Source organism: Branchiostoma floridae, chromosome 17, assembly GCF_000003815.2.
Source record: "Branchiostoma floridae strain S238N-H82 chromosome 17, Bfl_VNyyK, whole genome shotgun sequence".
Lineage (NCBI taxonomy): Eukaryota > Metazoa > Chordata > Leptocardii > Amphioxiformes > Branchiostomatidae > Branchiostoma > Branchiostoma floridae.
In genome coordinates, this window is record NC_049995.1 from 14,982,256 (window position 1) to 14,995,968 (window position 13,713).

At 42.0% G+C, this 13,713-nt stretch overlaps 2 protein-coding genes across 2 annotated transcripts; one reads left to right on the plus strand and one right to left on the minus strand.

Annotated features, from left to right (window-relative positions):
• Window positions 1-401: 401 nt before the first annotated feature.
• LOC118404350 (toll-like receptor Tollo) lies at window positions 402-3,464 on the plus strand. The gene is made up of 3 exons (XM_035803419.1): window positions 402-492; window positions 984-1,233; window positions 1,608-3,464. The coding sequence occupies exons 1-3, from the start codon at window positions 402-404 to the stop codon at window positions 3,199-3,201; spliced, it is 1,935 nt and encodes a 644-aa protein (XP_035659312.1). The 3' UTR covers window positions 3,202-3,464.
• Window positions 3,465-3,702: 238 nt separating this feature from the next.
• On the minus strand, window positions 3,703-8,604 carry LOC118404351. The gene is made up of 7 exons (XM_035803420.1): window positions 8,126-8,604; window positions 7,325-7,529; window positions 6,678-6,906; window positions 5,908-6,283; window positions 5,425-5,500; window positions 5,009-5,157; window positions 3,703-4,701 (listed from the first exon to the last, which is right to left on the minus strand). Exons 1-7 carry the CDS (start codon window positions 8,602-8,604, stop codon window positions 4,260-4,262), a joined length of 1,956 nt encoding a protein of 651 aa, XP_035659313.1. The 3' UTR covers window positions 3,703-4,259.
• Window positions 8,605-13,713: the final 5,109 nt, after the last annotated feature.

Genomic DNA, 13,713 nt, shown 5'->3' on the forward strand with positions numbered 1-13,713 from the left:
TATTTAGAAGTATGTCACACCTTACCTTCTATCTAGCTAATGTAATACCTGTGATACACAGAATGATAAGAAACAAATGGATAAAGCAAAGAGATTGCAGCCAGCAATCATTTTGTGTTGCAATGTTGTTCCTGACTCCGTGCTCATAATTCCCTGGTTTACGGTCAAGGACGTCTGTTGTTTCTGGACTAAACTAACGGAATCTCCTTCATGTAGCTGTGTGTGGTGATAAGTATCCAGTCAATAATTTATGATATGAAATTGATATTTAGATAATTTCAGAAGCTTAGAACGATTTAGCAACTTTCGTAAGCTTAGCTTTAGCAACAACGATTGACCACATGGGCTCCCAAACAATGAATCAGCAACAGCCAGTAATCAGCGACGCAGTACACAAAGAAATGGCCAGCAAAAGTGTATTAGGAGCCGGAAAAAAAGGCCACAGAGAGCCTGCTACAGAGGCTAGCAGAAACGACGAGCTGGTTGGCTGTAGTACAGTCAGATACAGTTATAACATTTCCAGTCCTGGTGCCGTTCCACAATTTGCGAAAACGTGCCCAATTGATTTGAACACTGACAACACATTTAAATGCTGTTGTAAATTTGTATATGTGGCAAAAAGCCTCCTTGGTTGAAGTGAGTGTTCCAAGGTCAATCTGAAAGAAAAGCACAGAAGCGTCAGCTGGGTAGCAACAACATCCGTTGGAAGAAGAATAAAGCAAACAAGACTGGATTCCTGTACCCAGACTCGGCCTTATAAACTAGACATTCTAGTTCTAGCCCACATGCGTCCAAGAAGGGATGTAATATTACCGGGATAAACCAAGAGTATCCACATAGAGGATCCCTTCAGTTTATATATCCAGTTTCGTTTGCAGGACTGTCGAACCTTAGGAGACTTGATTTGCACAACCATAGCATCCAGCTGATACAAAACGGAACGTTTAAGCATCTTAGTAATCTTGATCTATCCGTGGGACTAGTATCCGCAATCGAAGAGGACGCGTTTGAAGGGTTACAGTCGCTGTTGTCGTTGGACCTGAGCTATAACAATCTTTCAAGCATCGGGACTTCACTCTTGAACAATCTGCCAGCATTGCGCTCTCTGGATTTTCAGGGAAACTACTTAGAGTCACCGTCGGAGAAATTGTTTCTTGGTGTATCCCGTCTACAATACTTAGACCTTCGCTCCAACCGCTTCACTGATATTCCAAAAGATGCTTTCAGCCTCTTGTAAGGTTGAAATGGTTATCACTCTATAATAACTACCTGATGTCTATCGAAGGCTTTCTTTCGGATTTCTCGTCTCCGAATACATGTGACTTTATCGATATTTCATTCAACAACGTATCAACTCTAGACGCATCTATTTTGCCAACACTCGCAGTTCCAGAAAGAGAGGTCATTCTTGATCTGTCACACAACGCACTGACGACAGTGTATGCCTCAAACTCTTACTTTGATATAAGTGCGATACAGCCACGTGAGCCACTTATTCTTGTACTAGATTTGCGTTGGAACAGACTTCTATCGCTTCCGTTTCACCTTGACAGAATCAGTTTTTTCGGTATGCCTAGAGTTGTCATAGACGCGTCTGATCCCTATAGATACGACAAAACCGGCCGGCACCATCGAGTGACGCTTCGAATCAGTCACAACCCCATCCAATGCGATTGCATGATATATGAGCTTGCACGTAACATTGAAATCGCCAAAAGAGGAGTTTTATACGCAACTACAGACTCTCAAATAAGTCAAGTCACAGACTTTAGAAATCTAACGTGCCAGAATCCCGAAAACCTGCGCGGCATAAAGCTCGTAGATCTCAGTCCGTCTCAAACATGGTGTCAGAAGTGGGACTGTCCTGCTACTTGCGATTGCATGGTTCAAGGCGAACTAAACTCGACCACTTCCCCTTGGAATGAACTTGTCAACTGCAAAGGAAGAAACCTTTCTGTCGTGCCCGACGGAATTCCAAAGACAGCAACAATCATTCACTTTGAGCAGAACAACATCGGTAGAATTCAACAAACTGCCTTCATGGAAGATTCGCTATCCAAGGTGTTGTATCTGAGCAATAATAACATAACAAATATTGAGTCAAAAGCATTTAGCCGTATTCCACTGTTGGAAATTCTCTATTTGGACGGGAATAACATTGATGAAATCACCGGAGACGAGTTTGAGTATCTAGCAAATCTGCGAGAACTGTACCTGAACAGATCCGGTGTAAGGACAGTTAAAAGGGACGCTTTTAGTCATTTGCCGTTATTGAAAGTATTAAACTTGGAAAACAATCTGCTTAAAGCCCTGCCCAACGACCTGTTCTTTGTTGTAACGACCTTACAACACTTGTCCTTAAGTGGGAATAGCTTCCGATGTGACTGTGGCATTTTATGGCTAAAATACTGGATGCGAAACAAAGAATCGATTCTAAATAATGAAAATATCACATGTACACACGAACAACAACACACCCAAGAAAATATCCGCACTCTTTCGTCAGATAACCTTGGCTGCGATGTTGCAAACGCAGAGAGGAAGAGTAGAATAACTATCAGCCTTTCTATTGTATTGGTTCTCCTCTCTTTGCTACTAGTATTTGGACTAGTGTTGTACAAGAGGAAGAAAGACTTGCAGGTCTTCCTTTATGCACGGTACGGATGGCGGTTCAGAGAAGAGCAAGAAGACATGGACAAACCTTATGACGCATTCTTGTCCTACAGTCATCATGACCTGGATTTCATCTTACAGCACATCTTACCAGGTCTCGAGAACAGAGAACCCCCTTTCCGAGTCTGTCTGCACCACCGTGACTTCATCCCGGGCGTTCCCATCGCTGAGAACATTCTGACTGCTGTTGAGGAGAGCAGACGAACCATCGTGGTGGTGTCCAGAAACTTCCTGGACAGCGATTGGTGCCAGCTGGAGTTTCAAGCGGCACACGCGCAGGTTTTGAGAGATCGCACCAATCGTCTAATCATGATCCTCTTGGAGGATATACCTGAAGAAGACGCCCCTCCGGATATCAGGCATTACATAAAGACGAAAACGTACCTCAAGTGGGGGGACGAACGGTTTTGGGAACGGCTGGTCTACGCCATGCCCCGACCAAGGGAACCTGAGGAACTGGTTCAAAACATGGAACAAGAACCTCCAGAAATGCTAGAACGCCCAGAAATACAGGAAGATGCGGTTTAAGAGAATTATTCAAAAAGTAAATATCAACGGTTTCAGGAGCTTGAAACTTTAAGCTCTCTGACTTAGCCATCAGAATGCATCATATTTTTCTTCGCGTTTACAGACGAAAGCAACACTCCTCCTAAAATCACAAACCCACGAAAGTACAGTGAAGATTAATATCCAGGCAGATGTAGCGGTGCCCGGCATTAGATAGTATCAAAGCTGGTCAAGAAGTGCACCCTGCTGACTCACCTTGCTCGGTCTTCTTTGCCTTTGGTAGCATTATGCTGTTAAGTACACATGTATCACTTATTTCAAGCTAATGATATGTTTGAATTTGAAGAACAACACCAATAGACTAAAGCGTCTTGCTGTTGTTTATTTAATTAAGAATTATATAAATCATGAAATAGTTGAACTTTACTTGCGAGTATCTAAATGTCATATAGTCTTCTTCCTAGGTCAAAGTTACTCGCATACCATGTATGTAAACTTAGTCGAAGATCAGACAGACGGTGGTCAATTGTTGTATACTATATTTTGTTCTCGATCTCATATCTTCTACGGTTGGTCTTTGCTGTGCTATTTACAGAGGAGCTTTATAATAAATGGATTTGTTCGTATTGTGTACATTCATTGGCGTCATAAGCAGCGATTAAAAGTTACTTCGACGTAGCATATAAGGACAACATGTGACATCATTATCAGCACAAGTAATTTATTTACATTTTATCATATCGATATTCCTTCGGGAATTATATGACTGAATGTAGGTACAGTAAAGCACAGACATTAAGGGGCCATTCCTTGGCCATGGCTTTAAAAGAAAATGTCCGATTTCATTTGTTGTTCATGTTTTTTTTTTCAATTAGCCTTTCGGAATGGCAATCACATGTATTATTGCCTTTCGTCTATTGCATTTGCTTTGGTCCCTTTTGTTGGACTAGAATTCCAGATCTATTTTCTTCCAATAATGTTATAGGTGACCTCAAGTAAAGTCTATTCTAACTCACCAACTCTCCAGAACATTGGTTCGTCAACTTGATGTGCTTTTCATTTAGCAAAGTCAACTATGTTCACTTCGTGCTTACTACGTACGAGTATTCTATCAGATATTCTGGGTAGCACTGGCTCGACTCAAAAAGTACAAATATTTCAGGCTTCTGAACATCATCCACACAACTGTCGTAGCCTTGTCCGTATGGGTCGGACTCATTCAAGGGCGGGGGTCGGCGATAGGAACTATCACCTTTTGTAAACCGCCCAACAAGGACTTTTGCAAAGAACATAAAACGGTGGCCACTCGGGTAGCTGGGATGCGCGTACGCGCTCGCGAAGCTTGCGTGTTTGGTGAAGTAGCTGCCACGCCCGAAGAGTTGACCAACGTTGTTGCCGCTGAGCCGCCAGTCGAAGTTCTGGCGGCAGATGGGGGCGACCGCCTCCTGGTTGGTGCCGTGGAAGAGCCGGAGTTCCCTCGGGAGCTCGTCGTTGTTCTGACGCTTCATTTGGCTCTTCTTCCTGCAGAAATAAACCAGGATCAATGGAATGTCCATCATCATCATCATGCCCCATATATTCATAATAACATGATGATTGCGTACAGAAGCGCGCCTGTAGGAAACTCTAAGACAGAAGTACATGCATATAATCCGTGAAGAGTTTCATCAGGTTGGTACGTCATTGACACCTGTGCTGCAGCACAATGTAAACCAGTCAGAATTGCCCTGAAGAAGGTGACAGACGGTCACCGAAACGTTGGTGTAAATAAAGCAATGGTTGTGTAAATAAGCGTGTCTTTATTCAGAAGTACAATTGGATGACTTACTTGCAATACAGATCCCACAAATAAGGGTTCTGCACCCGTTTGATGAAGTGGATCTTCGTGTCTCTCGCTGGGAGGGTCTGGTGGAAGGGTGCCAGTATGCTGTTCGTCTCGTTTCCGTTCGGGGGGATGTCCACAAGTACAAAGTCGTCCTAGAGGGACATATTTAAGGATTAAGTGGTTATAGGCAGGCTTAGGCTACAGTCTCAACTGGAAAAAGGTTAGTTCACGGACTGTTTTGGGCACTTTCGGGCTTTATTCCTATGTGGACCATTGGGATGCCCTGCGACTCCCATGATATATTTGAGTACGATCGTGCACCGGAACCCGGTAACAAGTAGACACCGAGGGGTGCCCTGGTATCTGGCAATGTCAATGACTGATTAGCAATTTGACCAACAAGAGCGATTCTGCCTTACCTCCATTCTCCCTATTGGTTCCCAATGTTCAGGCATGATCGTGACGTCATCGTGGGTCGACCCGGTAGAAGGCCTCCTGGAGATAGATATGCATTATGTTTCCAATAGGAATAGCACACTATCTATCTATTATCTATGGAATATCACGTTTATCATTCACGTATGCGAGGCAGAAACTGAATACCAGTATACTATCAATACCGTACCTTCAGTTGACATGCATGCTTTGTATCAATGTAGCTGTGTGGAAAGGAAACACTGTTCTAATTTAGCTAGATAGGTACAACTTGCAAATGATTCGTACAATACAAAGTTCAAAGTTTTGCTTGATTAAATGCTATTTAGCACTTACTCAAGGCTATCTTATTGCCTCGATGTCTAACCTTCATCGACATATAAGGTTCCCTTTTGATAAGGATGTGCACTATACACCGTTCTTTAGTAAGGATATCGATGTGCACTATCCCAGTCTCCATTACTAACCTATGTGGCTCCTGGTTGTCTTTCCTCCTAGCCTCGAAGCTTTCCTTGTACAGACCGATGATGTGATGGGCAGGCCTACCCGCGAATCCGCACTTCTGCAGCAGGTCCTTGGGTTGAGCGTCGAAGATGTTGTGCGACAGTTTGCACGGTTTGCGGTTACACGTGCCGGTGAGATAGAACCGACAGACGTGGAGGCCCGAGGTGCACGTTGCGCCGTGCTTGCACGACTTGCCGCCGGGTCCTCCGTTGTAGAAGTAGCAAGCGCGAGGCAACCGTTCTAGCTCTTGCAGTCGTGTCGTCTGCGATGTACCGTCGGCAGGTGGCGCGGGTATCCGACTTTGATGCTGCGATGGGGGTCTTTTGGGTCGGTTCTGGCCTGTAGGGTAGACATCAAAGTTAGTTCTGCCCATAGGAAATCATGTTAAAATAGACTGAAAGAAGGCTTAAAAAAGTACTAACCCACATTTCAATCCTAAAAATACTTGTCCACCAGAAAGTCACTTGAAATCTGGGTCTAATCTATAACCATTTAAAGAAAACGGGGGTTTAACGCTGTTCTGCTAAATCTCCGAAAAACATGGCTCTATGAAAGAAACTGACTTTTGACCCCTGATTCAACCCCCAGCATCCAATTACTGAACTCCTGAAATGAACAAATTTGAAAAAAAAGGAAAGCTAGGACCCCGCCTGTCCATTCTAACTCAAAAAGTCTCCCGATTGAGCACAAGGTTTTAAGGAAAATAAAGATTTTAATGGATTCTTAGTGGCACCTGGATGCGCGCCCACAAGAGGCGCCGGCATTCTTGGAGGATGCTGAGGACGCGGAGGTTCCCCCTCAGGAGACGTCAGGCTCGGAGGGCGTTGGTGCGGCGAAGGCGGTCTTCGTGACTTCTTCGGGTTTGTCTTGTCTGTGGTCGTCTCAGCTTTGGAACCTTCTTGAGATTTCCCAGTGATCGCGGACAGAATCTGCGCTTCTGACAAGCCGTCCAGGAAATTCTCCTGACAATTGAATATCAAAATACGCACATCAAACATACATGTAAGGAAAATATCACACTGTATATACACACAAGAAAAAAACATACACAGACATAAAGCAAGAAGAAGAACAAGTATAATGTATGGCAACTGGTAAATGTATTGCTAATATCTTATCATTCTAAAGAAGTAATGCTAAATCTAATTTATGAAAAACCGTAGAAACCAAGTAGAAACATACATTTTTGTGAAACTGTTTTGCATGCAATGAAATATGCGCAACTGTTTTCAAGAAAAAACAGTTTATTGTCGTGCATTTTGTGATATAGACGTAATTTCTATGACAGATTTAAGGAAAGTTAGAACCACAAAAAGGAGAAGCGTAAGACGCTTTGCAAAGGTAATTTATAAACAATACTATAAAATCGTTCTCAAATACCTGTAACACAACGATGTTGTGATCATCCTTCATGTTGTGAGAGTACTTGCAGCTGAGCCCATGAGAACAGCCCTGCCCTGACGCGTAGTTACGGCACAGGTGGAAGTGTGGACAACCCTCGCCTTTACATGCCGATGCGGTGTACTTGCCACACAGACTGACGTCCCCCCGGACTTTGACCAGCATCACGCCATCTTGGTTTAACCTGGGCGTGACAATGGCGAATTTAAACACAACATATATGAACTAATTGAATATATATATATATAATCCATGACAAAATATCACAATAAAAGATAATGTGTTGTTTCTCTGATAGGAGTCAAATTTAATGAAGTTGCAGCAAATTAAGAGTAGCCCTTGTAAGTTGACTTTGTACAGTTTGCGAAAAGAGTGTGTAGCATGCATACTAAAATAGTTTTCTTAGGCCTATTAAACCGTTATGCAGCAACATATATTGACGAGGTTTTGATACTTTCGCTCACTACAACGCAAAAAAATTGCTCAGCTTGAATTTTCGGTCGATCTTACGTGCTCAGAGGAATTGAATCAACACCAATTCTGAGGCAAGTCGAAAATTCAACGTGAGCAGTGTTTGTGTTGTGTCAACGAAAGTATCAAAACTCGTCAACATATGTTGCATAACTGTTTAAAGGGGTAATAAAATTCAGAAGTGAGTGTTATTTTCCAATAGATTCTGTATCTATGAATTCACAATCAATAACCCTTTGCAGAATTTCATTTTTTGACCTCCTTGCACATACAAAAAAATACGGCAAACTTTAGTGCATGTTATCTTACCTGGTCTGAAAGAAGTCGTGCTTTTGTAGAAAAGTGGCCAGTTTCCCCGGATCCTGGTACTCCTGGCGCTTGGAGATTTTCTTGGCTTCTTGCTGCAGCTTGACTATCGTAATTTCCTCAGATTTGTCAAACAGAATGGACACCAGTTCTCGGATAACCCTGCCCTCTTTGGCGCTTGGTTTATCCTGGTCGGATTGCTGTCTTCCTTTTTGCCCTTCTTCTTCTTCTTCTTCATACTGCTCTTCGGGTGTTTCTTGTGCGAGAAGAGGAGGCGTGGAAGTAGACAAAGCTTTTACCACGGCGACAAGTTGATCGGTGGTGAAATGAGGAGTTGCTTGGGCTTCGAATCCAGCCTCTGCACTTGTCCCGGGGGCGCGGGAACCCTGGCCACCCCCTCGGGATCCCCTCCCCCTCCCTCGGCCGCGGTTTCCCCTTGCCGACCCTCGTCCACCTCTGGAACTGGCTGAACGGCCGGACATGATGAAAACTGTAGGATTGAAAAAAAGTCTCTGTTTTCAAGTTCACAGCCGGCACGCCATAGCCTTAATCGAACAGTTTTCGAACAGGATTACCGTTTGCGTGCGCGGTGCGTCTTGGATCAAAATGGCGGTAATAAGTGAAGGTCGACGTCTCTCGATATTGTTGGTTTCTATCAGTTAAAAATTTATATGTAAACTACATAGAATGCTATGAATAATTTGACTAAAGAAGATTAATTTTTGATGCTGTACTGGTTCAAATACGATTACTCAAGCGACAGGGTTTTCTGTAAGGGGTATCAACGGACTACTTTATCTCGCGGAAGGAAAAGAAAACTTCATAGAACTACTGGCATGGCGTGCCTGCTGTTTGCATAATTTACATACTGTACATATATATCTAGCAAACATAGAGCTGTCGCCAGACTTCAAGTCCAGTCAACAAATGTCGTAGCGTATCCGTAAGAGAGGGCCTGTATGGCTGTATGGGGGATTCTGACAAGGCTTTTTTTTTTACTAATTCACGGTCATGACTTAGCAAGGCCGGAAGGTCACTTCAAGTTATGGCTTTCTACTCCGGTCAAAACTCAACTACGACGTACTGCAGCCAACTACGGTAGTTCACACAGCTGGCTCCAATACGACTTAACTTTCACAAGTACGAATTCGTATACGTAGTTGCCTGAATTACCGTCTGACTCAAGGTAGTAACCGTAGCCTATATCGCTCTCGTAGCCTGTCAGTCAGTTACCGCCCACTCATAAACATAGCCAGCAAGAGATTGTGTAAACACAGGCTAGTAATAACCCAAACTACGTATTTTCAGCCTACTGTGAAATAGCTGGACGACAACGTCTTACCCCACCAAATTATACCTCACCGTGCATGACACATGACGTTACATGTATTCTCGATCTTCCAAATACACTACACAGAGAGAAAGATAAAAAGCCGAGCGTATCGCCATTTTGAAAACCAGAAGAATTCCCTGAGGGCAAGGTTTGGTCGTTTTATATGTAATCAGGAGACATCAGTACATGCTTTCAAAAACAATAGCTACGTGTATGTGTGACAACTTGCATGGTTTGAAGCTTTTCAAACCCTGTTCACAGCGACAGAAGACAACTTGATTCCTTCACCTAGAATATGTACAATAAATATATTCCTACCCGTGAGACAAAGTTGTTGACAACGTTAGAGCTCTTCAACTTTGGCTGGCAGTGCTGACCTGCCCGTGTCACACCCTGTCTGTAATGACAGTCTAACCGGTTAACCTGTCTCCTCACTTGACTTGGTTTGGCAAAATGTCAAAGTTTAAATAGTGTCAAAATTTAAACTTTCAAAGTATAATTGAATTGTGTTTACTTTGTTCTTAGCTCACATGTTTGCCCCCCCCCCCGCCTTACATCAAGCCTAATTATAACTAGTTAGATTTTGGTTGAATCTTACACTGGTATAACAGTAATGTAACATTTTTCTCTGTTGTTACAAACAGGAAAACATATTTTAGATATCAATCAATAGCCACAGCCAATTTCTGTGAATGGTGCTTTTCACATACAAAGCAACCAAGGCTTTTTTTTTCTTCTGTCCAAACACCACATAGCCGAAGGCTGCCTCGAACGCATTTGTGCTGTTTTTTAAATATTTTCAAAGCGAACTATAAAATGACGCCGTCCCTGAGGCGTCGCCAATAAAAAAGTACTGAGAGCGGTACTACCGTATGATGTACTACTAACTAAATTCTAATGAAATACCGCTCGAAGTTCATGCAAAGAAGCCCAAAGTTGTATAATTTTATTTGTTGTGTAATTGGAAGAGGATATCATCTAAAAAAGATTATTAACAACTTTATTGTAACGTTACATGGCCGTGGTGCTGAATATAGTACTTGCTAGTACTACTAGTGGTTTCCAAGTTTCCAGTGCTGACGCTCGCTTTCCGGATCCCTTGCCTCCTTTGCAGTGTTGGGTGGAAATGCGCGCACGTGCGATACACATAAATTTAATCATCAAATTCTCTGTGATTCAATAAACATAATCCTTGAGACATAATCATTTCACAATACTTGTTCAAATCGCTTAATTTGGCAGTGAAAAATATATATCAACTCTTAAAAATAGCACTTCAAATATTTACATTAATCACCAAAAAATTACTATAGAGGAACACAACATGCTCCGTGAAACGGGACGCGTGGTTAGAACTACTTAGTATGCGCCTCCGACGTGTACGTTTGCAAATAAGTGGCTAGGTTCTGTCGTGTTGATACTTGTGCCGAATCGTCTGCTACTTTTCTCCTGATCAACCATTGGCGCCATTTTCAGACGTGGTTGTTTCAAAGGTGAGCAAAATATTTTCATTTTCTGTGTCGGATGTCGTCGTTTTTACGCCGTCTTTTAGCGAATTTGTAGGTCCATCTTGTTTTATGGTTATTTTGGAGCTACTTCTGAGCAAAAACCTCAAATGATTGCTATGTTCTTTCCTTATTTGTCGGCTGAAATGTTACTAGTACGCAAGCGATCGCGATATGTTTGGTCTTGCGATCGAACAAGTTTACCCTAGAACAAAAAGTTATCGAAAAATTCAGACCGATCTGTGATTGAAATTATTGTAATAAATGGTCTAGCTGTGCGCCAGGATAGCAGCTGAGTGTAAAAAGTTGCAGGTAAAGATGCAACGGTGGCTTCATAACCCAGAAATTCTGTCAGTAACAACAAAAAAATATTGTTGGAAAAGGGGGAGGGGGGCACAGTCAGTGAGTAGTATCATAGTAAGTTAGTAATATACAAATTGTTGACATGGAACACATCGAAAGTGGACAAGTAGCTGAGGCGACTTTCAACTGTATGAGGTTTTCTCAAATTATTCTAAGTTGAATCTGTTTGTATCATTTTTGATAATAAACATTATCAGGATAACGGGAGGGGTCCAAAGTCCGGTAGGGGTCCAAAGTCCGGTAGGATTTTAAAATCATTTTTGCGGAGATATGCATAAGTGTCTGCACATAATAAGTGCAACTTGTTATGGACTAAACCTTGTTGTAAATAACTGAAAAGTCAGAGTATGTGTCCAAGTTGGTAAGCCCCAACAGATAACGATTGAAAAAAGTACACAAGTTTGACGCCTTCCGTGCATGCTGACGAGCGAACATATCGAGAACATGGCCCGGGAAACTATTAAATAATTCATCGTCAATTACCGGACATTGGATCCCCCCCGTTAACATAAATGATAAAACAAATATAAGTTGTAACCGTTACAAATATTAAAGTTAACTTACGTGTACAACGTTACTGGGTTGTAAATGTACATTTTCCTTCTGTTTTCAGAACTGTAAGGGGATGTCAAGTTATCAAGAAGAGCTGCCGTCAGCCTAAAAAGTTATCAAGATGAGCAATTTTCCCCAAAACAACTTGGAAGAGCAACTCGCACGTTACAGACAAACCAGCACTGGTGCAACCGCGGGCAAGACTGGGCAGGTCACAAAAGGGTGAGTTATTTCCATAGACGTGAAACTAGATTTTAAAAGATTTCAACTCTAGAAGGATAAGAAGATTGGTCAGATTCACAAGCTTTAAAGGCTTGTTGGTAAGCACTTCACTTGAGTAGTAGTAGAAGTAGTAGTAGTAGTGGTAGTTCACTTTGAGTTTTGTACAGAAATAGCATATGAAATCTTTACAAAGGTCTAAAATTGTTACACATTGTTTTGATATTGATAGATCTATGTATATTTTTGCTAAAGAGTTTTGGATTGTTACAGAGTCAGTAGTTTTGAACACAATATAGATTTGTTAATGTTTGTATTTTCAACCAAATTTTCCTCCATTTTTTTTAAAGATCATTCAATTTTAAGAAGACTTCTTCAACTACAAGTGTAACATCCATCCGTCCTCAGAATTCCACCAATGCACCAAATCAGAACTTCACTACAGCAAAGGGACCAAGAAAGCCTCTTTCTCCCGTCAAAAATGACAACATCGCTCCCAACAGAACAGCAAACAGTGGTCTGCAAAGCAGTTCTTGGAAACAGCCAGCTAAACCACCATCTTACTCCTACATAGACAACAATGTAACAGCAGAATGCCTAAGCCAGAATGGAGGAAGGACAAGAAACAAGCTATCACGGGGAAACAACAAGTCAACGCAGCAGCTTCGCATCAATAAATTCTTTGAAAAACCCAAACCTGGGCCTCCTAGCTTTCCGACAAGCAAGATACAGGCTTCGTTCCCAAACACAAGAGTACAACAGTCTAACAACAGCTTGGCTAGTACAACAGGAAAGAGTACTAGTGGTGGAGGTGGGAAAGAGTTTGAGATGTCGAGCTGTTTTGATTCGCCGCAGATGAACATGAGAAGTACCAGCACTCCACGGCACACACCAGTGGCGTGCGTTAGGCCAGTTGCTGCAGCGTCTATTACTGGGTAGGTTTTTTCAATCACTTCCACATAGGGCTGTGTACCTAAAGAAATTTTAGGTACAGGTACAGGTACAGGTACACAGGTTTAGGTACAGGTCCGGACCTTTACCTGTACCTAAACAAATTTGATCAATTATCTGTAAGTTGTAAATGTAGCCAACTGTCTTTTTTAGAGAAAAATTGTCACCTTTGTATGAGGATTTAGATATTTGAACCTCAAAACAAAGTTTTATTGATTTTCAACTGCAAGATTATCACAATTGTCATCTTTTATTTGGAATTTATGTATCTGTAGCCTTTAAAAGTGGTGTCCTCAAGTGCTTTAGTGTGTTTAGGTACAGGTACAGGTACACAAATGTTCAAAAGGTCCGGACCTGTACCTAAACAATTTTTCAGGTACGGTACAGGTACGGGTATTGAGGTACACAGCCCTACTTCCACATAAACCAGTTGTACAGCCATTATAACTCAGCCATTCTTATAATATTTATATGTATACCCTATAGTTAGTTTCACTGGCACACAATGACAGCTGGTTATATTATTAGACGTACATCTACATATATAGATGTGTATGATTGTTTTCATTGTTACATATATGTGATTCTTACCGTGTGACCTGTACTTAGCCCAGTGGGGCAAAAATGTGCAATAAAGGTCTTCATTCAATTATTACTACACAGAACAA